The following is a 23459-nucleotide window of genomic DNA, read 5'->3' on the forward strand; positions in this document are numbered from 1 at the left end:
ACACAGCCCAAGGAGCCTTCTCCTCTTCCTCCTGAGCCTTTATTTTCACACTGAAAATAGCCCTTCTGTCCTTTGTGGAGCATGGCATCATCCCCACTAATTTGGGGCATGGAGGACATTCTTCAAGTCCTTCACCTTCTGTTTTAAGAGACACCATCCTGCACTCATGAGCATGTTAATCTCTTTCCTGGGGCAGAAATTCAAATGTCCAACTTCATATAGGAGTCTCCCTGTTCTCCTCATCTGCTGGAAGTGAGAGACTCCCCATAACACCTTGCTGGATGCCACTTACTGATTCAAAGGGGAGCACAGACCTAGTAAACACCTAGTTCTGATTCAATAAGCAATGTTCTTACCTGACACAGGTAATTACTTTTAAGTGGGGTGGGATAATCAACGTAATCAAAGATGTAAGGGTAATCACCCTTACATTTTAATTCATTTCACCAACTTCCTTTTCCTTCTCCTTGAGTCTCTTCTTTTACTTTTTCTTCTCCTCTTCTAGGCCTTTCTTTCATCTCTTGAGGTCTTTGATGTTGAATGAATGAATGAATTGGTGAAGGCTTCCCTAACCCTTTCTTCTCCAACTATCCAATATTACCTATTCTTCAAGGCCCAGGCAAGTCCTGTTTGAGCCACATAGTTTTTCCTGATAAATTCTGGTCCACATGGATTTTTTTCATCTTTATTTGATTGAAAGCTCTCTGAGGGCAGGATCTGGGTTGATTATCACCTTGGCATTTCCAATCACAGTACTGTTCCTATTAGTATGTATAATAGGAACTTAATACATGTTCATTAAATTCCATTGAATTGTTGACTTCCTGAAGCAATTATAATCTATATTATACCAAAGCTAGCACTTGCAGGACATTGGCACTCTGGTCAGCACCCCTGGGTTTGAGTGACTGATGCATGACTGGCCAAATACTTTACTTTTCTGAGCCTCAACCAATCTTACTAACATTGATTAAGCACTTGTTTGGTGCCAGGCACTGTATTAGGTATTGAGGACTCAAAGACAAAAATTTTAAAAAAGCCTGCTCTTAGAAAGCTTATATTCTATTGACTCAGTTTTCTATCCTGTAAAATAGTGATAATGAGACTTGCCTGTTTTACCTCCCAGTGTTTTCTGAGGAAAAAAAAGTGCTTTGCAAATTCTTAGAGAAGAAGTCAGGGCTGGAGATAAAGATTTCTGAGTCATCTGCATAGAGGTGATGTCTGATTTTGTGGGAGGGGGTAAAATGACCAAGGGAGAGAGGCTAGAGAAGGAAATGAAGAGGGTCAAGGACAGATTCTTGGGAGACATTCCAATGAAGGGATCTGGAAGAAGATGAGACACTAGCAAAGGAGACAGAGGAGTGGGCAGATACAGAGGAGAAGATTCAGGAAAATGGGTATCTCTGAAGCCAAGGAGGGCTGGGGTAGGGGAGAAGTAACAAAGGTTGAAGAGAAGTCAAAGAAGATGAGGGCTGAAAAATACTACTGGGTCTGGGGATCAGGAGGTCTTTGAGGACCTTGGGATAATTTCAGTTGAGTGAGAAGAGTAAGATTCTATTTGCAAGGAGTAGAAGGGTTAGTATAAATAAGTAATACAATAAGTATTATTAAGTGCCTACTATGTGTTAGGCACTGAGAATACAAATACAACTCTCAAGGTGATAACAAATTATCAAGAGAGACAACATGTACATCTATAAATACATACAAAATAAATAATATGCAAAATAGATACAAAATAAATATTCCAGCAGACTCTGCTACCAACTCTCATTATCTAGATGAGATTTATCTAATCAGTTTGATGGATCTCCTCAGTCTACAAAAAGACCCATTACCCCACAATAGCAGCCCCTGAGTGACTTGTGGTCAGAAGTAGGCTCACCAAGCCTCTATGAAATGGATTGGAACCAGGTAGGCAATACTGTACATGCCCTGTATAACCCACCAGGAAGGGCTATTGCAAGCCTGCTCTAAGGATTGGCCTCTCCTTGTCTAGGCACCTCCCTAATCTCCCCTCCCCTCCCTGCCATTTATACAAGGATTGGTCATACAAGAAGGAGGAAAGCAGGGGAAAAGCAGTGTCACAAAACCTAAAGAAGAGAACATATCTAGGAGCAGAGGATGGTCAACAGTGTCAAATTCTTCCAAGAGGTCAAGGACAATGAGAGTTGAGAAGAGGCCATTAGCTTTGACAGTTTAGGGACCATTGGCAACTTTGGAGAGAGCAGTTTCAGTTGAATGATGAGGTCAGGAATGAGATTGTAGACAGATGTTTTAGAAGGGAATGGGAGGAGAAGAAGTAGACACCAAGTGTTGACTCTTTTTTTTCCCAAGGGATTTGGCTGGGAAAGGGGAAAGTAATAAGGGATCTCAGGGATGATGAAATCTAGGTGCATTTATTTTGTTGGTGCAAAAGATTTTCAATGTCATGTCAGTGAAAAGATGTGTTTTCTTCTCCCCTGTTACCCTTGTTTGGTTAAGAATTCTCCTTCCTGTAGACCAAGGTCTTATACCATACGCTAAGATAAAGTCAAAATGGGTACATGATTTAGATATAAAGGGTGATACCATAAGCAAATTAGGAGAGAAAGGAATAGTTTACCTGTAAAATCTATGGAGAACAGAAAAAAAAATTATTTTTTTAATTAATTAATTTATTTTTAGTTTTCAACATTCACTTCCATAAGCTTTTAAGTTTTTTTTAAATCTTAATTCTTTTTTTTTTTTAGGCAGCTGGGGTTAAGTGACTTGCCCAGGGTCACACAGCTAGTAAGTGTCAAGTGTTTGGTCTGAGGCCAGATTTGAACTCAGGTCCTCCTGACTTCAGGGCCAGTGCTCTATCCACTGTGCCACCCAGCTGCCCCCTAAGCTTTTGAGTTTTATATTTTCTCCCCCTCCTTCTCATCTCTCTCCCCAAGACAGTGCACAATCTGATATAGGCTCTACATATACATTACTATTAAACATATTTTCACATTAGTCATGTTGTAAAGAAGAATTAGAACCAATAGGAGGAACTACAAGAAAGAAGAAACAAAACAAAAAAGAAGGAAAAAAAGAGCAAAGAGTATGCTTCGATTTGCCTTCAGACTCCATAGTTCTTTCTCTGGATGTGGATGGCATTTTCCATCATGAGACTTTTGGAGATGTCTTAGATCCTTGCATTGCTGAGAAGAGCTAAGTCTATCAAAGTTAGTCATCGAACAACGTGGCTGTTACTGTGCGCAATGTTCTCCTGGTTCTGCCAATTTCACTCAGCATCAGTCTATACAAGTCTTGCCAGATTTTTCTGAAGTCCCCTTACTTATCATTTCTTATACAGCATAACGGTATTCCATTACATTCATATCTCACAACTGAACAGAAGAATTTATGACCAAACAAGAGATGGAGAAAATTATGAAATGCAAAATGGATAATTTTTATTACATTAAATTAATTTTTTTGCATAAACAAAGCCCATGCAACCAAGATTAGAAGGGAAGCAGAAAGCTGAGAAACAATTTTTACAGCCAGTGTCTCCGATAAAGGCCTCACTTCTAAAATACATAGAGAACTGAATCAAATTTATAAGAATACAAGTCATTCCCCAATTGATAAATAGTCAAAGGATATGAACAGGCAGTTTTCAGATGAAAAAATTAAAGCCATTTATAGTCACATGAAAAAATGCTCTAAATCACTTTTGATTAGAGAAATGCAAATTAAAACAACTCTGAAGTACCACATCACACCTACTAGACTGGCTAATATGACAAAACAGGAAAATGACAAACGTTGGGGATGATGTGGGAAAATTGAAACACTAATGCATTGTTGGTAGAGTTGTGAAATAATCCAACCATTTTGGAGAGCAATTTGGAACTATGCCCAAAGGGCTATAAAACTGTGCATACTCTTTGATCCAGCAATATCACTACTAGGTCTGTATCCCAAAGAGATCATATGAAAGAGAAAAGGACCCATATGTACAAAAATATTTATAGCAGCTCTTTTTGTGGTGGCAAGGAATTGGAAATTGAGGGTATGCCCACCCTTTGGGGAATGGCTGAACAAGTTGTGGTATATGAATGTAATAGAATACTATTGTTCCATAAGAAATGATGAGCAGGCAGATTTTGGAAAAACATGGAGAGACTTCTATGAACTGATGCTGAGTGAAGTGAGCAGAACCAGGAAAACATTGTACACAGTAACAGCAACATTGTGCAATGACCAACTTTGATAGACTTAGCTTTTCTCAGCAATGCAATGATCTAAGACAATTCCAAAAGACTCATGATGGAAAATGTTACCCACATCCAGAGAAAGAACTATGGAGTCTGAATATAGATCAAAGTAAACATTTTCTCTCTTTTTTTCTTTCTCATGGTTTTTCCCTTTTGTTCTGATTCTTTCGCAACATGACTAATGTGGAAATATGTTTAATATGATTACACATGTATAGCCTATATCAGATTGGATGCCATCTTGGGGAGGGGGGAAAATTTAGAACTCAAAATCTTATAAAAGTGAATGTTGAAAACTAAAAATAAACATACTTAAAATAAGAATTTAGGAAAAGAAAACAAAATAAAACAAATTTATGTGGGAAAAAAATTCTCCTGCCTCTGCAAGCCATCACTCATGCCCCTGACTATAGCAGTGAACCTGATCTGATAGACAACTTTTCTCAAGAAATTTAGCAGTAAAGAGAGAGAAAAAGATGAAAGAGCATCTGGAAAGACCAGAAAGATCAAGGAAATGGATTTTATTTTTTAGGATTGAGGAGACCTGAGTGTGGTTTTAGGCACATGGAAAGGATCAAGCAGCAGGAGAGAGAGAGGGGGGCCATGACTGCTATATCTTAATTGTGGAGAAGGAAAGTGGAAGCAATGGGAACATGGGTGTCGTAGAGAATGGCCTCAGTGGCCAGAGGGATGGAGACAATGGGTGCTGCTGCTGCTGAAAGGACTTAAGGAATAAAGGAGGGCAGTTGAGCAGGCTCCTGGCATGAAGTGGATTTTGGAACCCGTGTTCCAGTTATGAGTCTCATCAGGGATTCTCAGTGATGCCCCAAATTTTTGTGAAACAGGAGGACAGAATAGCCCATTCTAAGTATGCAGGCTTTTAATTTTTTTTCAGAGAACTCTGAAATATGACCTATTGGGTGGGCCCCAGACCCAAAATAACTTCCTGAACCACAGAGCCTCACTTAATGCTTAAATATTTCACACGCAGCAGTAGCCAGGGCAGTGCCCAGGAGGTGCTAGGGTTGGGACAGCTCCCTCCCTGCCAGAAGGGGGAAGGGCTACCATCTTATCAGCCCCTTTGGCTACTCCTTCCCCCCAGCGCAGGGCAGTGAGCACAGCAGGCGCTCAATAAGCATTAGTTGTACAGTACTCTGTTCTCTGACCTTATTGTGAGAGTAAGCAGATCGCAGCTACCAGACTTGACAAGAAGAGTCCCTACTCTCTAGACTCTTAGAGGCAGTTGGATACAATGGAAATAACCTTAGAGGTGGAGTCAAGGAGTCCTGGATTCGAATCTTACCTCAGATACCAGCCGTGTTAGCCAAAGCATATTAATTAACCTCTCTGAGTCTCGGTTTCCTTACATGTCAAATGAGAAGGTGGGACTTTATGACCTCCAAGGTCCCATCAGACTCTAAATCTATGATCTGGGTTCTAGTTCTAGTTTCCCACTTTTTTGATGTTTGACCTTTTGCAATTTCATTCAATAAGGATTTAATAAGTGCTGCCTTTGTGCTAGGAAGTGGTGATACAAAGACAAAATTGAAATCATCCCTGCCCTCAAGGAACTTACCTTTTACTAGAGGGAAACAATATGCAAACAGATGAGTAGATATAAGGTCGTGTATGAAGCACATACAAAGCACCTGGGGGCTTGCCAAGGACCCTGGGGTTGAGGGAATCAAGAAAGGCCTCTTGTGTAGGCAGACGAGCTAAGTCTAGAAGGTGTAGGTACTCTAACCGAAGGAGGTGCTCCAAGCATGCAAGGTGGACGGTGCACCCAGGTGATGCTGGAATGTCCTACACAGGGAACGGCAAGTTATGGCTTAGTCTGTGTGGCTTCAGGAGGCAGAACTAGGGCTGCTGGGCAGATGACTTTTCCTTTCTGGGCCTCAGTTTTTTCAACTTGTAAAATAAGGAGGCTGCATAAATGGTTGGATAAAATGGTCCCTATCAGCTCTAAATCCTGTGATAACTTATAGAAAGGCAGATATTGGCTCAATATGAGGAAGAATTTTCTAGTCACTTCTTGTCCAGTCAGTTTCAGGTATGTCTGACACTCTGTGGCCTCTTTTGGGGATTTTCTTGGCAAAGATATTGAAGTGGTTTGCTATTTCCTTCTCCAAATCATTTTACAGATGAGGAAACTGAGGCAAACAAAGTGAAGTGAGTTGTCCAGGCTCTCAGAGCTAGTAGTAAGTGTCTGAGGATGGATTTGAACTCAGGAATATCAGTCTTTCTGACTTCAAGCTCGGAGCTCCATACACTGTGCCTTCTAAATGCTTCAATTTTCTAATAACTAGAACAACAGAGAGAGTGTGTGTGTGAGAGGAAGTAATGGGAAAGTAGGTCCAGAGAGTTTATCATTACCCTTAGGATTCTCATTTGGGATTTGAGGGTTAGCTGGTAGCATAGTAGCTAGAGTGCTGGGTCTGGAGTCAGGAAGACTTGAGTTCAAATCTGGCCTCAGACGCTTACTAGTTGTGTGACCCTGGGCAAGTCACTTAACCCTCTTTGCCTCAGTTTCCTCAGTTGTAAAATGGGAATAATAATTGGTTGTTGTGAGGCTCAGAAGACATATTTGTAAGAAGTGCTTTAGCACAGTGCCTGGCACATAGTACATACTCTAGAAATGCTTATTTCCTTTTCCTTCTACCTGATTCCAATGAACCCTTAGTGCTTTGTCCCTTTTTGAGAGCTCGACACATGTTTGAGGCTGGGATACTTGCCCTATTCCATTAAAGGGCCCCGGCTCTATCCTCATGCAGATTGAGTTTGGTCCTTGGGGAGCCTGGTCTCAGAGTGATGAGTTAATTTTTTCTCTCTCACCCTCTGGCTCTTTTAAATCCTTGTGCCAAAGCCCTGGACAAAATCCCTTCAAAAAAGTTTAGTTTGGCTTAAGTCTAGGGCTTCCCTAAAAAGGATTAGGAAGGTGTACTGGCCGCGCCGACCTTCTGCCAGCCGCGCGCCGTACCCTCTCCTCTTATAAGGAGCAGGCTGCCAGAGTCATACTCGCTTCCGAGTCTTCGGTCCTCAGCCGGATAAACACACAGAGACGAGCCATCGGGAGGCGCCAACACCAGAGCTTTATTCAGAGGCCATCACAGCAAGCCATCACAGCAAGCCCAAGCAGCAAGGCCAGAGCAACAGAGCAGGAGCCAAGAGAGAGCGAGCGCGTGATCTGACCATGCTCGTTCCTAAATACCTACTTAGCCCCTCCTCCCCAGCCCGCTAGTAGCCAATGATTGTAGGGTCAGATACCGGAAGGGGCTGTCTGAGTTTAGCACACCAAGGGGGAGGGAGTGACATAGGAGGCTAGGACTGGATACAGGGAGGAGGCATCTGGGATTAGTGTATAGACAGAGTACGTGACCTAGGAAGTCAGACTCAGATACTGGGAGGAGGGGTCTGGGGTCAATGCTACACAAAGGGACCCAGGAAGTCAGGAAGGTCACAAGAGGCGTCTGGGGATGATGTTGCATATAGGGAGGGGACTAAGCAAAGGGAACTCAGTCCTCTGCCGTCCCACTCCCACGTGGCACCGCCCCTTGCCTCAGGAGCTCAAGCTCCGCTACTTCCTTGTACCCAGCTTATCTCACATAGCACTGCCCACTGCCTCAGGGCTTCTCCATACCCAGCCCATCCCAGTTCACCACGACTCCGCCTACCACAGCCCCTGCCTCGACTTCCAAAATACCCAGATTCTACCCTACTCTTGCCACAGCGCCCAACTGGCAACTGCCAACATCAGACAGTCCCTCACAGGAAGGCACTCAATGTACAGCACAAATCAGGTATAGGACAGCTATTTACTTTCTACACACACACACAGACACACAGACACACACACACACCCCTCATATGCACCCACTGGACTAAACTCCACATCAGTCATCATCTCCTTCCAGAAATGTTGGGGTCACTGCAGGGAGCCCCTCCCCCAGTGCTGATGGAGCTGCCAAAACTCATAAGGTTACCTTCTAGGAAGGAAGCTTCCTTCTCAGGCTTGATGGCAGATCCCCTCTGATCAGAGAAAAGATGTAAGCAGGAGACGCAGCCAGAGCCTGGAGACGACAGCTCACGCTCGCTTAGAAGGGCCAATGCTCCATCTCCCAGGTGGGAACAGCCACAACAGCTATAAGGGGAGAGGATTCCCTTCCCCCTCCCCCACAGGATGGTCTAGAGAGACACATGATCTGGAGAGAGGAAGAAGAGAATGGGAGAGGAAGTTGTCTTTCCCTCTTAAACCTCTGAAGTGGGGGACTCTTCCTGGCTCACTGGTCAATCCTCTCTCTCTCTCTTTTTTTTTGCTTAGGCAGTTGGGTTAAGTGACTTGCCCAGGGTCACACAGCTAGTAAGTGTCAAGTGTTTGGTCTGAGGCTGGATTTGAACTCAGGTCCTCCCGACTTCAGGGCCGGCGCTCTATCTACCATGCCACCTAGCTGCCCCATCATCAATCCTCTTTTGATGCGCACTCCCTCTCTCCCCATGCTGCCATTAAGGGGCCCTGGGGAGTGCAGTGTCATCCCAAAGCCCCAAGTCCTTTAGTGCTGAGCATGTGTCCCCCCAGAAATGGCCCCAGAGATTCTGCAAGCTCATTAGAATGGTTCCCATAGACTCATCCTTACATATGCTCCATGGAGTATGGAGTATATGCCAATCCAGCTCCTCCTACATGTGAAAGGACCTTGGAGAGCAGCCAAGGGAAAGAGACCCTTATGGTAAAGCCATCGGAAACCTTAGCACATGAGCATCAGCCTGGAGAAGAGGAGATTCAGGGTGGGCCATGATTGCTGTGTTGAAATAAATGAACAAGACAAAGTTTGATGACATATTCCAATGACTGGAGCTGTGCAGTGACTAGCTGGCTGCCTCCTTGGGTAATGAATGCTCTCCCAGACCTGGAGGGGTTAATGAAGAGTCTGGGTGGCCACCAGATGAAGGTGTTACAGAAGAGACCTTGTATGGGTGAGGGTTTGGCCCAGATGACGTCTAAGGTCTCTTCTGACTCTGAGGTTCCGTGATCCCATGGCTTGGGGAGAAAGGCCCCCAGGGGATCCTGTCTCCTCGTCGGCTCAGAATTGCTGAAGCAGCCAATTCTCTTGTAATAAAAGAGCTTCCCTTCCCCCACTACTTTTTCTGGCTTTAATATTTCATGAGGATGAGGTGCAGCGGCCAAGGTCCATAAGAGAATTTTAATGTTCAAAAATATTCCTCTGGCTCATCAGCCTGTGGAGGAGAGAAGGGAAGTTAGCACTAAAAATAAAATTGGTAACAGGGCCAGAGCATGGAAGGTACCTTTCTGAGAATGACATTTCTGGAAGGGCAGGTTCCTCTTCTGTAGGTGGCTAACAGACCCCAGAGGCAGACTGGAACTCTGCCTTGGAGACTTTGCCCGTGCCATTTTCCTAGCCTAGAATGTCCTCCTGCCTTAATCCCCTGAACTTTAAGAGATTTACTTTTAAAAAAAGTCTCTCCCCCAAACTCCCCATGACTGCCAAGATTAACGCTGGCTGACTCCAATAATAGATTTAAAATTTGTTGAGGTCTTAGAGGCCATCTTAGAGATGAGGAGATTGAGGCCCAGGGAAGTGACGTGAAGGTCACATAGGTTAATAAGTGGAGAAGCCTGCATTTAGGACACAGGTCCTCAGACTCTAAATCTGGTGTTCCTTGCCTCCCCAACCACCTTAGCAAGGAAAACGTTGAGGCCAAGATTTGATCTAAGAAATGACTTACCGAGCATGTGCTGTGCTCAATTCTAGAGGACATGCAAAGTATAGAGAGGAGACAGTCCCTGCCCTCATGGAGCCACAGTCTAGTAGGGGGAAAAAACAAAAACCCAAATAACTCCAGTGTGCCATGTCATACAAGTGCAAAAGAAGGGGAAGGGGGTGAACAAAAGACTATGTAGCACATGTGAGGGAAGGTTGTTGCCCACAAGGAAGCACAGGAGGGCATCCTGGAGGAGATGGCACTAGAGTTCAGTCTTCAAAGATGGGCAGGGATAAGCACCCATTGAGGGGGTTGTAGAGGGCTGAAAGTTGGGACTGGAAAACCTCCAAGGGCCCTTCCTGCCCAATGGTTCTAGGTGCTTTGCTTTCCTGTTTGTCCCCTACACTGAAGGCAGGGGCAACTCCCCTTCCATCTGCATCCCCCTAGGAACCCTAAAACAGGGTTTGTGCTCAGTGAATATAGCTGATGTATTCAGGCAGCCAGTCAACTGGCATTTATTAAGAACCTACTTTTTGTTAGGCACTGTACAGTGGGCACTGGGTCTTGTGTGCATGTGTGTGTATATGGGTGTGTATGCATGTTTATGTGTGCATGTGTGTATTCATGCATGTGTGTGTGTATAGCCTGAAGCTTCCTTGAGCTGTTCATCCCTCTCACTTGAAAATCTTGGGGGCAAGGACATCATACACTTGAGGGGTGGTGGCGATTCAGAGGGGAGATGGGGAGGAATGGGAGCTGGGTAGAGGCATGAGACCCCTCCAGAGTTAGGAGCCAAAGAAATCCCTGAACATCCCCAGCGTTCAGGGGCTGAGCTCCTTATTTCTATCAATGGCGGTATCCTCCAACATTGCTGATTTGAGCATATTCAAAGCTTTGCTTCAACCTGTGATTTTTCCCAGTTTCTCCTCCAATCTCTTATCAAGTCTTATGAATTCTGGACCAGCACCATCTTGTTGTACAAGGCTTAGAAGGGGACAGGGGAGAGTTCAGGTACCCCAGGCATGGGAATAAATGTGTGAGCAAAGGTGGAAAAGGTCAGAGAAAGAAAGTAAGAAAAGATCAAAGCACTTTCAAATAAAGCACAACAGAAATAGCTGGAGAAGACCTGGGAGAGGGGGAAGGCTAAAAACTGTCCTTAAGTAATGAAGGGTTCTTATGTGAAAAAGGAATTTGATGACTCTCTTTGGCCCCAGATGATGGTTCTAGGAGCAAGAGCGAGAAGTTGAATAGAGGCAGGTTTGGACCCAACAGAAGGAAAAATCCTTCCCAACAATGACAGCCAACCCAACGTGGAATGGGCTGCTTTGCTAGGCAGTGAGTTCCCTGAGACTGGAAGTTTCCCAGAAAAGCCGGATGACCACTTGTCAGGGAGCACGGAGCATGGGCCCATCAATGGCAGGGAGGCTATAGAGGGAATGCTTTCTCACGTTAGTGTTGCAATGGATGAATTCTGAGGTCCTGATGATTCTAGGATTCCCTGGGCTGGAACAGATGGGGTGGTGGAGATTAAGATAGGCCTCACAGAATGGTTAAGATTTGGACAGCAGATGGGGAGAAGAAAACATAATTCCAAATGGGCCCAATCACAGAGTCAGTAGGTGGTTGTCAGATTGGGGATGGGCAGAGAGGAGAACCCTGGCCTGACACAGGTGAAATGAAGGCTGTGCTCTGGGGAGGCTCAGGAGAGCTGCTGGGGCTGGACCATGGAAAGCTGGACCACCAGATTGAAGAGTGTGGGTCTGACCTGCTTTCCTTCTCTAATGAAAAGAAACAAAGATGCTGGAGCTGCAGTTCAGAAGGGAAGGGAGTGGTTCAGATGAAGGGCAGCATTGCCATGTGCTCTCAGGTGGAGGAGAGGCCAGACGCTGTCTCGGTGTGCAGCCCTCGTGGCCCTCAGCTGGGGGAGAGTGGGCATGGGGTGGCTCAGGATGTGCCATAGTGTTCAAACACTAGCTGGAAGGCCCAGGGGCCCTCAGGGCTCAAACATACACAGATTTTTAGACAAATTGCTGACAGTACAAATAGGAGATCATCCCAGCATCTACAGGAGGAGATAATGAGATGCTCTGGATCAGTGAAGTGAGGGTATTTTCTGAATGGCCTATTAAGGGAGAGGAATGAAGGGCAGATACACAAAGAACCTAACTCTAACTGGGCCATGTACACAAGAGGCCAGGGGGAGGAAGAGGACAATGCTCGCTTTTCAGGTTTCTCAGTCTTTATCTACATGTATCTTGGGGGCCTGGGGCCCACTCAGTCAAACCAGTTTTCTCTGGCCCATCTGTCAAACACCCAAAAGAGGTAGACATGAGGTATTACTTCACAGGATTGTTGTGTGGTCAGCTGAGATAATGTGGGTCTCAGGCATCATAATCTGTGAAGCCCTGGCCAAATCAGAGCCGTCCTTGGGCTAATTTTAACACAGGCATGCAGTGGCGTCTCATTCCTTCTCTCTTCCAGGCACAGGCTTACTCCAGGAAGTGGTGTACTTGGTGAGCCAGGGGGCTGACCCGGATGAAATCGGCCTAATGAACATCGACGAACAGCTTCCTGTCTTGGAGTACCCTCAGCCAGGGCTGGACATCATCAAGGTGACTGGCCCTTCTCTGTCTGCACCCGTGTCTCAGTCATGGTCTGCTTCAGTTCAGAGGAAGAAACGTTTAGGGAATACCACCCGTGGGTGCCCGGCTGTTGGTACAGGGTTTATACCAAACTTTAGGATGCACTGGAGAGTGCCAGACTTGGAGTTAAGAGGGCTCTGGGCTCCATACTGCCTCTGTGGCTGGCTAGCTGTGTGACTGTGGAGAGGTTAGCGAACGGCTCTGAGCCTCAGTTTTCTCATCTGCAAAATGGGATACTTGTAGCACTTACCTCAGAATTAGGGCTGTTGTGAGGATACATACAATGAGAGGCTCAATGTAAAGCACTTGGTAAATCTTAAAGTCCAATATAAATGCCTATTATTATTACTATTATTAGTACCTCACATCATAGAATTCACAGTCTAGCAGAGGCATAAGATGTAAACACAAATAGCCATGATGAAATCAAAAATATAGTAATAATATACTTTATAAAATTTTATAAATATTGAAATCAATATGAAGTGTTATAAATATTTCATAAAATAATATAATAAATAAAAATTAAGAAGCTTCCTAAGAGTTAGAGTTGCCCTAAAGTGGAATGGATTGTCTGAAGAGGTGGCGGTGATCATCTGGTGACAAGGTGAGCAGGGATTCCTTCAGTGCGAGAGTTGGCCTTGAGCGCCCCTGAGGTCACTTCCAATTTTTTCTTTTTTTTTTTTTTTTTTTTTTTTGCAGCAATCAGGGTTAAGTGACTTGCCCAGGGTCACACAGCTAGTAACTGTCAAGTGTCTGAGGCCAGATTTGAACTTAGCTCCTCCTGGCTCCAAGGCAGGAGCTCTATTCACTGTGCCACCTAGCTGTCCCTAGTTCTTAAAATCAGTGATTCTGTGAAATGCCCAGTATGTCCTAGTCAAGCTTCCATTCATCAACTTCTTAAGGGCTGGGGCTGTGTTTGCATATAGTAAGTGCTTAATAAATGCTTGTTGAATTGAACTGAATCACATAAGCAAGGTATAAGGGAAGTGTTCAATGAGGTCTCATCATCTGTATTGTGGGTTATAGGTGGAAAAATTTAAATTGGTGATATATAAATCAATCAACAAACATCTATTAAGCACCTGCTGTTTGCCAAGCACTGTGCTATGCACTGGGGACACAAAAACAAAGATGAGATTCCCTTCCCTGAAGGAATTTACATTGTATCAGAGGGTGAAATCAGACTGGTAAATAAGCATATACAGAATACAAATAAGTACAGGTCAGCGAGGGGCCCCCAGATTTCCCAAAGCTGGGGCCTGGAGCCAGGGAGACCTGAATTCAAATCCTGCCTCCAACACTTACTGGCGGTGTGATACTCAGCAAGTCACTTAACCGCTGTCCACCTCAGTTTCCTCATCTGTAAAATGAAGCTAATAATAGCACCTCCCTCCCAGGGTTGTGAGGCTCAGATGAGATCTTTGTAAAGGCCCTTGTAAACTTTAAAGGGCTATCTAAATGCTATTATTGTTGTACCACTTGTCACATTAGTATTGCTTGTACTCCCTACCTTACAGAGTTGTTCAAGGAAAGCGCTTCGTAAACACTCAAACACTACAAGCATGATTCTACCCATTTTACGGATGAGCAAACTTGGGCTCAAAGAGGTGATATCACATTAGGTTACAGGATTCAAAGACGGATAAGTCCTTAGAGGTCTTTGAGTAATTTGCCGAAGAGAAAACAGGGCGAATATTTGCTCCCTCCTTCACAGGGCTGTTGTGAGGAAGACCTTCTAAAGCTGTGAGCTATTATTGATTATTATTAATAATTACTCTTACGGGCCATATTCTCTTGCAGGAGCTCACATCCCCTCGACTCATCAAGAGCCACCTCCCCTACCGCTTCCTGCCTTCAGACCTCCATAACGGGGACTCCAAGGTAACGGCCCCCAGGGGCCTCCTCAGCCACTAGGGCTAGTCCACGGAAGGTCAGGGAGAACCTAACCACCTGTCTTCCTGTTGGCAGGTAATTTACATGGCTCGCAACCCCAAAGACCTGGTGGTGTCTTACTACCAGTTCCACCGCTCTCTGAGAACCATGAGCTACAGGGGAACATTCCAAGAATTCTGTCGAAGGTTCATGAATGACAAACGTAAGAACGCACGGCTTTGTGGGATGGACCAATGCATTCCTTAGGCATTTTAGCTTTGTTTCAAAACTACAACGGGCTTGTCACTCATTCATTCCCCTAGACGTTTTCAGCCCTCCTATGTGCAAAGCCTCATGTTGGGTGCTGGGAGTAATGCAAAGGCAGATAAGTTATAATTTCCACCCAAATGGAACTCCCAGGCTAGCTGGGGTGATTGGAGAAGAACGTAATTCACTCTACTCTGGCGCACCAGTGGTTCTGGGCTCCCATCAGTGGGGTGTAGATCGCAGCCCCGCCACACCTGCCCATCTCGTGCTTGTCCAGGAGATTGCCAAAGGGAGGTCCCCCCAATGTGGCCTCCTCCCAGGGTATGAGCAGTTTGGAGGGTGAGCTCTCAGCAGCCCTTCTCTTCTGATCTGCCATCCTTCACCCTCTTCTTCCTCATTCACCTCTTGCTGGTCACACCTACCTCTCCACTGTCCTTTAGGTGAGTCCCAACTTCAAGTCTCTAGAGATAGAATGTAAGCAGGACAAGGGCATAGAAGACTGAGGAGAGAAAGGGCATTTCCAAGCAGGGGAACCAGATCATGGAGGACCTTCTAGACAAAGTGGCAGCTGAGCTTGGCTTTGCAGGATGGAAAAGATTCAAGGAGGCAGAAATGGGTTTTGGAAGAGGGTGTTGCAAACACAGGGAAAATCATGAGTGAAGGCGAAGGGCTTGGAGAGGGAGGGGTATGCTCAGGGGTTGGTAAAAGACACAGGGTGAGTACCCAGGGGAAAAGATGGGAAAGATGCGGCACCAGTGGGTGGTAGGCCTGGAACTCTATTACTCATGTCACACAGTGTTCATGTCACATAACTCAAATAACCTAGGTGGAATCTCTAAGTGCCCTTTTGTTCCATGTGAATGGGACTAAAAACATTGTGTAATCACAGACTTGAAATAAACATTGTGAGCCACCGCATCAGGACTCACAAGGCTTCTCCCAAGCCCATCCCTCCTCCAAATCTCCCTGTTTCTCTTAAGGGCATCACCATCCTTCCAGGAATTGAGGTTTGCCCCTGAGTTATTCTTGACTCTCTCCTTTTTTTCCACTCTTTATATCACGTGAGTGACCAGGTCTTGTCAATTCTGCCTCCGTGGCATCTCTTCTATCTATGGCCTTCTCTTCACTCACATTGCCACCACACCACTCCAGGCACTCATCACCTCTGGCCTGTCTTATCACCACAGCCACCTACAGTCTCCCTTCACCATTGATCTTCCACAGCCAACAAGTAGTGTTATTAAGACACAGGCCTGAGCGTGTCATTCTCCTACTGAAAACCTCAACGGTGCAGAGATAGAAGCGGTGGAACTGAAGTCAGAAAGATCTGAGATCAAGTCGTGCTTCAGTCACTTGTTGGCCGTGTGACCCTGAGCAAGTCACTTTAATCTTTTAACTTTATTTTCCCTACCTCCTAGAGTTGTAAGAATCAAATGAGATAAAGCATATGAAGTTTTTTTTGCAAATGTGTAACTGTTATATAAATGTGAAGGTGATGATTAGTGATAATAATAATAAAAATCTTCAGTGGTTTCCTATTTTCTCTAGCATGAAATAAAAACTGGCGTTTAATGATCTCCCACCTACCTTTCCACATGCCTTTCACATAATTTCCCTTCAAGCCCTCTGTGTTCCAGCTGGTGTGGCCCACAACTATTTCCTAAACTTGATAGGCCATTTCCCATCTCCATGCCTGGGGCCTGCAGGTCTCAGAATTCCTGGTTTCTTCCAGGTGCCATCTCTTACAAGGAATCTTTCCTGCCTTCCCTCTCTCCACCTCCAGAAGGATCAGCGCTCTCTCCCTCCTGAAATGACTTTGTATTTGCTCATCTGTGAATTTTTTATATTTCTTGATTAGAATATAAGCTCATTGAGGGCAGGAATCATGTTGTGCTAGTCTTTGTAGCCCTAGCTCCTTACACAGTGCTTGGCACAAAATAGAGGCTTAATCCGTGTTTGCTAAAACTGAAACCCCTTACCATCTTTCTGCTTCACGAAAAGTGTGAATATTAATCGTGCTACCTGCAGGGCTATGGTAAGGAAAAATGCTAAGAGAATGTGAGTTATTTTCATTCATTCTCATTCAGACCAGGACAACAGTTAATCTTGCTGCCTCTAGTCAATGCCTTCCCCAAACTCAAGCAATTTTCCTAGGTTTCCACTGTGACCAGCACTAGGCTCAAACCTTCAATGACTCCTCACCGCCTCCTGAATAATGGGAACTCTCAGCTCCTCCATTCAAGGAAGCCCTTCTCAAGGCGATTCCTTTTGTAAAATTCAATTTTATTTCTAGTTCCAAATTCTCTCCCTTCCTCTCCTCCTTCTCCACCAATTGAGAAGGCAAGAAAAACCAAGTCTATTACAAATATGTACAGTCGTGTAAAACATATTATTATATTACCATATTCCAAAAGAAAGAAAAAAAGGAAAAAGAAAGAAAATGTGTTTCCATCTTCTCTCTGAGCCGTCGGCTCTGTCTGGAGGTGCATGGCATGTTTCATTATGAGTCCTTTGGAATTGTGTTAATCAGAGTTCCTAAGTCTTTCAGAGTTGATCATCTTCACAGTATTGTTGCTATTGTAGAAACTATTCTGATTCTGCTCATTTCACTTTGTATCATGAAGTCTTCCTGGGGCTTTCTAAAACCATCTCCTTCATTAATTTTTTACAGCACAATAGTATTCCATCACAATCATATACCACAACTTGTTCAGCCATTCCCCAACTGATGGGCATCTCTTTAATTTCCATTTCTTCCAGTTCCAGCAAAAAGAGCTGCTATAAATATTTGTATGTAGGGGTCCTTTTCCTCTTTTCTGAATCTTGTTGGGGTGTAGACCTAATAATAGCAATATCACTGGGTCAAAGGGCATACACATTTTAATAGTTTCTTGGGCTTAATTCAAAATTGCTTTCTGGAAGGACTGGGCCAGTTCACAGGTCCACCCACACTGCATTAGTGTGCCTATTTTCCCACATTTCCATAATTTGTCATTTTTCTTTTTTGTCAACTTAGACAACCTGATAGGTTGAGGTGGTACCTCAGAGTTGTTTTATTTTGCATTTCTCTAATTACTAGTGATTTAGAACACTTTTTCATATGGTTATTAATAACTTGGATTTCGTCCTCATATCCCTTGACCATTTATCAATTAGAGAATGGCTTTCATTCTTATAAATGTGGCTTAGTTCCCTATATATCTTAGAAATGAAACGTTTATTAAAGAAACTGGCTGCAAATATTTTTCCTCAATTTCCTACTTCTCTTCTAGTCTTACCTGCATTAGTTTTGCTTGTGCAAAATCTTTTAAATTTTATATAATCAAAGTTGTCCATTTTACCTCCTGTGACCCTCTCTATCTACTATTTGGTAACGAACCCTTTCCTCATCCAATAATCCATAGACAGGTAATTTCTTCCATTCTTCTCTAGTTTGCTTATGATGTCACCTTTTATGTCTAGGTCATGTACCCAGTTGGAACTTATCTTGGTATATGATGTGAGATGATGGTCTACCCCTCACTTTTCTTAGTCACTTTTCTTAGTTATCCCCACAGTTTTTGTCAAATAGTGAGTTCTTACCCTAGTAGCTAGCATCTTTGAGTTTATTAAAATTAGCTTATTGTGCTGCTTTGCTTCTATATATTATATACCTAATTTATTCCACTGATCAACCTTTTTATTTCTGACCTAGTACCAAACTGTTTTGACAATTACAACTCTGTAGCATAGTTGTAGATGTACTGCTAGGTACCCTTCTCTCTCGCTCTCTCTCTCTCTCTCTCTCTCTCTCTGTCTCTCTATCTCTCTCTCTCTCTCTCCCTCTCTCCCTCCCTCCTCTTTCTGTCTCCTTCCTCTCTTTCTATCTCTCTTCTCCCTCTCCCTCCTCTCTCTCCTTCTCTCTCTTTCTCTTTCTCCTTCTCTCCCTCTCTTTTTCCCTCCATTGATGCTCTTGATATTCTTGGCCTTTTCCCCCTCACTAGAGGATTTTCTTTTTAGTTCCATAAAGTAGTTCTTTGATAGTTTGATTGGTATGAAACTGAATAAGTAAATTGATTTATGTAGGGTTGTCCTTTTTATTATATTGGCTTAGCCCAACCATGACTAATCAATTTCTCTAATTATTTAGATCTGCCTTTATTTGTATAAAGAATGTTTTCTAATTGTGTTTATAAAGTTCCTGCATGTGTTTTGGCAGGTAGACTCCCAAGTATTATATATTGTCTAAGTTATTTTAAATGGGATTTCTCTTTCTATCTCTTCCTGCAGGATTTTGTTGGTAATATGCAGAAATACTGATAGTTTGTATTTGTTTATTTTTATGTCCTGCAACTTTCCTGAAGTTGTTCATTTTTTTTCAGTTCGTTTTCTAGTTGATTCTGTAGGGTTCTCTAAATACATCATCATATCATCTACAAAAAAGTGAGTTTTATTTCTTCTTTGCCTATTCTTATTCCTTCAATTTATTTTTCTTCTCTTATTGCTATATCTAGCATTTCTGGTACAATATTCAATAGTAATGGTGATAATGGATATCCTTGCTTCACTCCTGTTTTTATTGGAAAAGCTTCTAGTTTGTCCTCATCACAGATAATACTTGATCTTGGTTTTAGATAGATATTACTTATCACTTTAAGAAAAGCTCCATTTATTCCTATACTTTCCAGTTTTTTTTTTAAACAGAAGTCGGTGTTGGGTTTTATCAAAAGCTTTTATCTACTGAAATAATCATATGATTTTTTGTTGTTTTTGTTGTTGATATGTTCAATTATGCTTAGTTTTCTTAATATTGAACCAGTCCTGTACTCCTGGCATAAATCCAGATTGATTATAGTGTATGATTTCTTTTTGTGATTACTGTAATCTCTTTGCTTGTATTTTATTTAAAATTTTTTCACATTAATATACATTAGGGAAACTGGCCTATAGGTTTCTTTCTCTGTTTTGACCCTCTCTGGTTTAGGTATGAAGACCATATTTGTGTCATAGAAGGCATTTTGTTAGCTCCTCTTCTTTACTTATTTTTTCACTTTATTAGTATTGGAATTAATTGTTCTTTAAATGTTTGGTAAAATGCATTTGGAAATCCATGTGGTCCTGTTTTTCCCCCCCTTAGGGAGTTAATTTATGGCTTGTTCAATTTATTTTTCTAAGAAAGGGCTATTTAAGAATCCTATTTCCTGTTCTGTTTATCTGCCAATTAATATTTTTGTAAATATTCTTGGGGTGGCTAGGTGGTGCAGTGAATAGAGCAACAGGCCTGGAATCAGGAAGATCTGAGTTCAAATCTGACCTCAGATTCTTAGTAGCTTTGTGACGCTGGGCAAGTCACTTAACCTCTATTTGCCTCAGTTCTTCATTTGCAAAATGGGGACACATTGGAGGAGGAGATGGCAAACCACTCCAGCGTCTTTGCCAAGAAAGCCCCATGGACAAAATTCGTGGGGTCTGGACACGACTGAACAGCAACAAAAGCCGCAACAACGAATATTCACGTTTAATTTAGATTGTCACGTTTATTGGCATATAGTTGGATGAAATAACTCCTAATAATAGCTTTTATTTCTTCTTCATCAGTTGTGAATTCAACTTTTTCATTTTTTATATTGGTCATTTGGTTTTCTTTTTTTTTTAAATCAAACTAACTATGGCTTATCTATTTGATTGTTGTTGTTGTTTTAAAAAACAATCCAGTTCCTAGTTTTATTATTTTTTTAAACTTGCTATTTAGCTGATTTCTCTTTTGGGGCTCAGGATTTATATTTTAGGTTTTAATTTTCTGGGGGAGTTTAATTTGTTGATTTTCTAATTTTTTAAATTGCAAGCCCAAATAGTTGACTTGCTCTTTTTCTCTTTTATTGATGTGTTTAAAGATGCAAAATTTCCCTTAAATAGTGCTTCAGCTGCATCCTGCAAATTGTTACATTGTCTCATTGTTGTCATTATCTTTAATGAAATTATTGAGTTTCTATGATTTTTTTCTTTGACCTACCCATTCTTTAGGATTAATTTATTTAGTTTCCAATTAATTTTTAATCTTTATTTCAAAGGTTTTTATTAAAAATAAATTTTATTGCATTATGGTCACAAAAAGATGAATTTACTATTTCTGGTTTTCTGCATTTGTTTGTGAGGATTTTATGCCCTAATACATGATCAGTTTTTGTAAAGTTTCCATGTACACCCAAGAAATAGGTATACTCCTTTCTATTCCCATTCGATATTCTCCAAAGGTTTATCACATCTAATTTTTCTAAAATTCCATTTATCTCTTTAATTTTTTTTCCGTTTATTTTATGATTAGATTTATCTAGTTCTGAGAGGGGCAAATGGAAGTCCCCCACTATTTACTTTTACTATTTTCCTCCTGTTACTCATTTACCTTTTCCTTTAAGAGTTTAAATGCTATACCATTTGGTGCATATATATTTAGTATTGATATTATTAATTTATTGACTATGATATCTTCTAGCAAAATATAATTTTCCTGTTTATCTCTTATAATTAGATTTTTTTTGTCTCTGCTTTGCCTGAGATTATGATTGCTATCCTTGCTTTTTTTTTTTTTAACTTCAGCTGAAGCATAATAGACTCTGCTCCATCCCCTTACTTTAACTGTGTGGATCTTGATGTTTCAAGTGTGCTTCTTATAAATAACATATTCTTAGTTTCTGAATTCCAATCCATTCTACTATCCTCTTCCATTTTATGAGTGAGGTCATCCCATTCACATTCACAACTATGATTGCTAACTGTGTATTTCCCTCCACCTTATTCTGTTATACTTTTCCTTATCTTTTTCCCTGTCTCCTCTTTGAGAGTCTGTTTTGCTTCTGACTACTGCTTCCCTTAATCTACCTTCCTCTCTCTTCCTTCCCTTAACCCCTTTCTCTCCCACTTCCCTGTTGGATAAGATGAAATTCTACACCCAACTGTGTGTGTATGTGTGTTCTTCTCTCCTTTAACCAAGTTCAGATGAGAGTGAGGTTCAAGAGTTGCCCACTACCCCAACTTACCCCTTCCTTGTATTAACGCTTTCTTGCACACCCCATTTCTATGAGACAATTTTCCCTTTCTTCCTTTCTCTTTCCTCCTTTCCCGGTGCATTCCTCCTCCTCATACTTTCACTGTTCTTTTAAGATCATCCAAACATAACAGAATAACACCCAGGCCTTCTGTCTAATTAGACTCCTTCTCTGATGATAATAAAGTTCTGAGAGGTTACATTGACTCCCCATATAAGAATGTAAACATTAGTCTCTTATGATTTCTCACTCGTGTTTATCTTTTTTATGCTTCTCTTCAGTCTTGTGTTTGCATTTCACATTTTTTACATAGTTTTGGTCTTTTCATTAGAATACTTAGAAGTTCTCTATTTCATTAAAGATCCATTCCCCCCTCCTCCCCACCCCATAGGATCATACTCTGTTTTGTGGGGAGACTTGTTCTTGGTTGTAAGCCTATATCCCCCTCAGAACTGAAGACAATGCTCCAGATGCTGGGCTGACCAAGGCACAGGACAGTAAGCTGCCAGGTACCTCCTTATTCCTGGAAGTGAGGCCTCTCTTAATATCCCAATAGCTTTTGTTGACTGCTATATCACACTGTTGACTCATGTTAAGCTTGGAGTCTCTGAAACTATTCTCCCTGCCTCTCTCCTCATCCTTCTTCAGAGGCTTGTGCTGGACCCACACTGCTTTGGGGAAATAAAGAATTAGCTTTGGCCAGGCATGGATGTTACATAAGCCATGAAAATGTGATTTGATTTCAGGGTCACTGAAAGACCCTGCTGTCCAACTATATCTCCCTACCCAACTGGCCATGGTGCCTAAAATTCCCACCCTCAGGTTTTTTTGGGGGGTGGGCGGGGCTAAGGAACTGAAGGCCTATTATGAAAATGCACGTGTGTACTGGAAGGGGTCCATACCCATTAGTCCTTTCCCACAAATTGATCAGATTTCCCCTTGTCCTCTGATCCAGTAGAGAGAAGACCACTCAGAGAAGGGAATGTAGGATAGGTCAGTCCTGCTAGGTGGGTAGGAGGCAAGGAAGGAGGTCAGGATAGATTGAGAAAATGGAATGCTGCCAGTGAAGAGAACAATGAGGATAGAGAGAAGGGGCATCAGGAGACCCTTGGGATAGGGGGAAAGGAGTCCAATGAGCTATCAGACCTAAGAGCATTGAATGTCAGAGTTTGGAGAGACCTAAGTCAAATCTAGAAGAATCTTTTCAACCCTCTTCTCCTACCCCTCTGACAGATAGAGAAGTTGAGGCCCAGAGAAATGACCTGCCCAAGGTCAGAAGGAATATACAGCAAAGCCAGGATCTAAACCTATGTCCTCTGTCACTTTCCACTATATCCCACTCAAGGTTCCTTTTAGAAATGGTGTTAACAAACAGGAGAGCATTGAGAAGAGAACCACCAGGATGGTGGAGGGCCTTAAGACTGGGTGGTATGAAGATCACTGAAAGAACTAGAGACACTTAGCTTGCAGAAGAGGAGACTGATGGGGGTCTGTCCAAACAACTCAAGAGTTGTTGTTGAAGAAGGCTTCACTCTGACTTCATCATCACTATCATCACAGTCATAATTTGGTTTGTGCTCTTTGACCTCAGAGGGCAGGCTTAGCATTTGTGGGTGGTCATTATAAGAAGGCTGGTGTCAGCTCTATCTATCTATCTATCTATCTATCTATCTATCTATCTATCTATCTATCTATCTATC

The 23459-nt window shown here is 42.6% G+C and overlaps 1 protein-coding gene across 1 annotated transcript in view; it reads left to right on the forward strand.

Moving 5' to 3' along the window:
* SULT4A1 (sulfotransferase family 4A member 1) overlaps positions 1-23459 on the forward strand; it is a 49179-nt gene that overhangs the window by 19399 nt on the left and 6321 nt on the right. Inside the window, exons 2-4 of the mRNA XM_027854380.1 lie at positions 12432-12562; positions 14396-14476; positions 14564-14690. Of these exons, the coding sequence (XP_027710181.1) occupies positions 12432-12562; positions 14396-14476; positions 14564-14690 (339 nt within the window). The remainder of the gene's footprint in view (positions 1-12431; positions 12563-14395; positions 14477-14563; positions 14691-23459) is intronic.

The sequence above is a fragment of the Vombatus ursinus genome, unplaced genomic scaffold (genome assembly GCF_900497805.2).
Source record: "Vombatus ursinus unplaced genomic scaffold, bare-nosed wombat genome assembly UNPS02010394.1, whole genome shotgun sequence".
NCBI lineage: Eukaryota > Metazoa > Chordata > Mammalia > Diprotodontia > Vombatidae > Vombatus > Vombatus ursinus.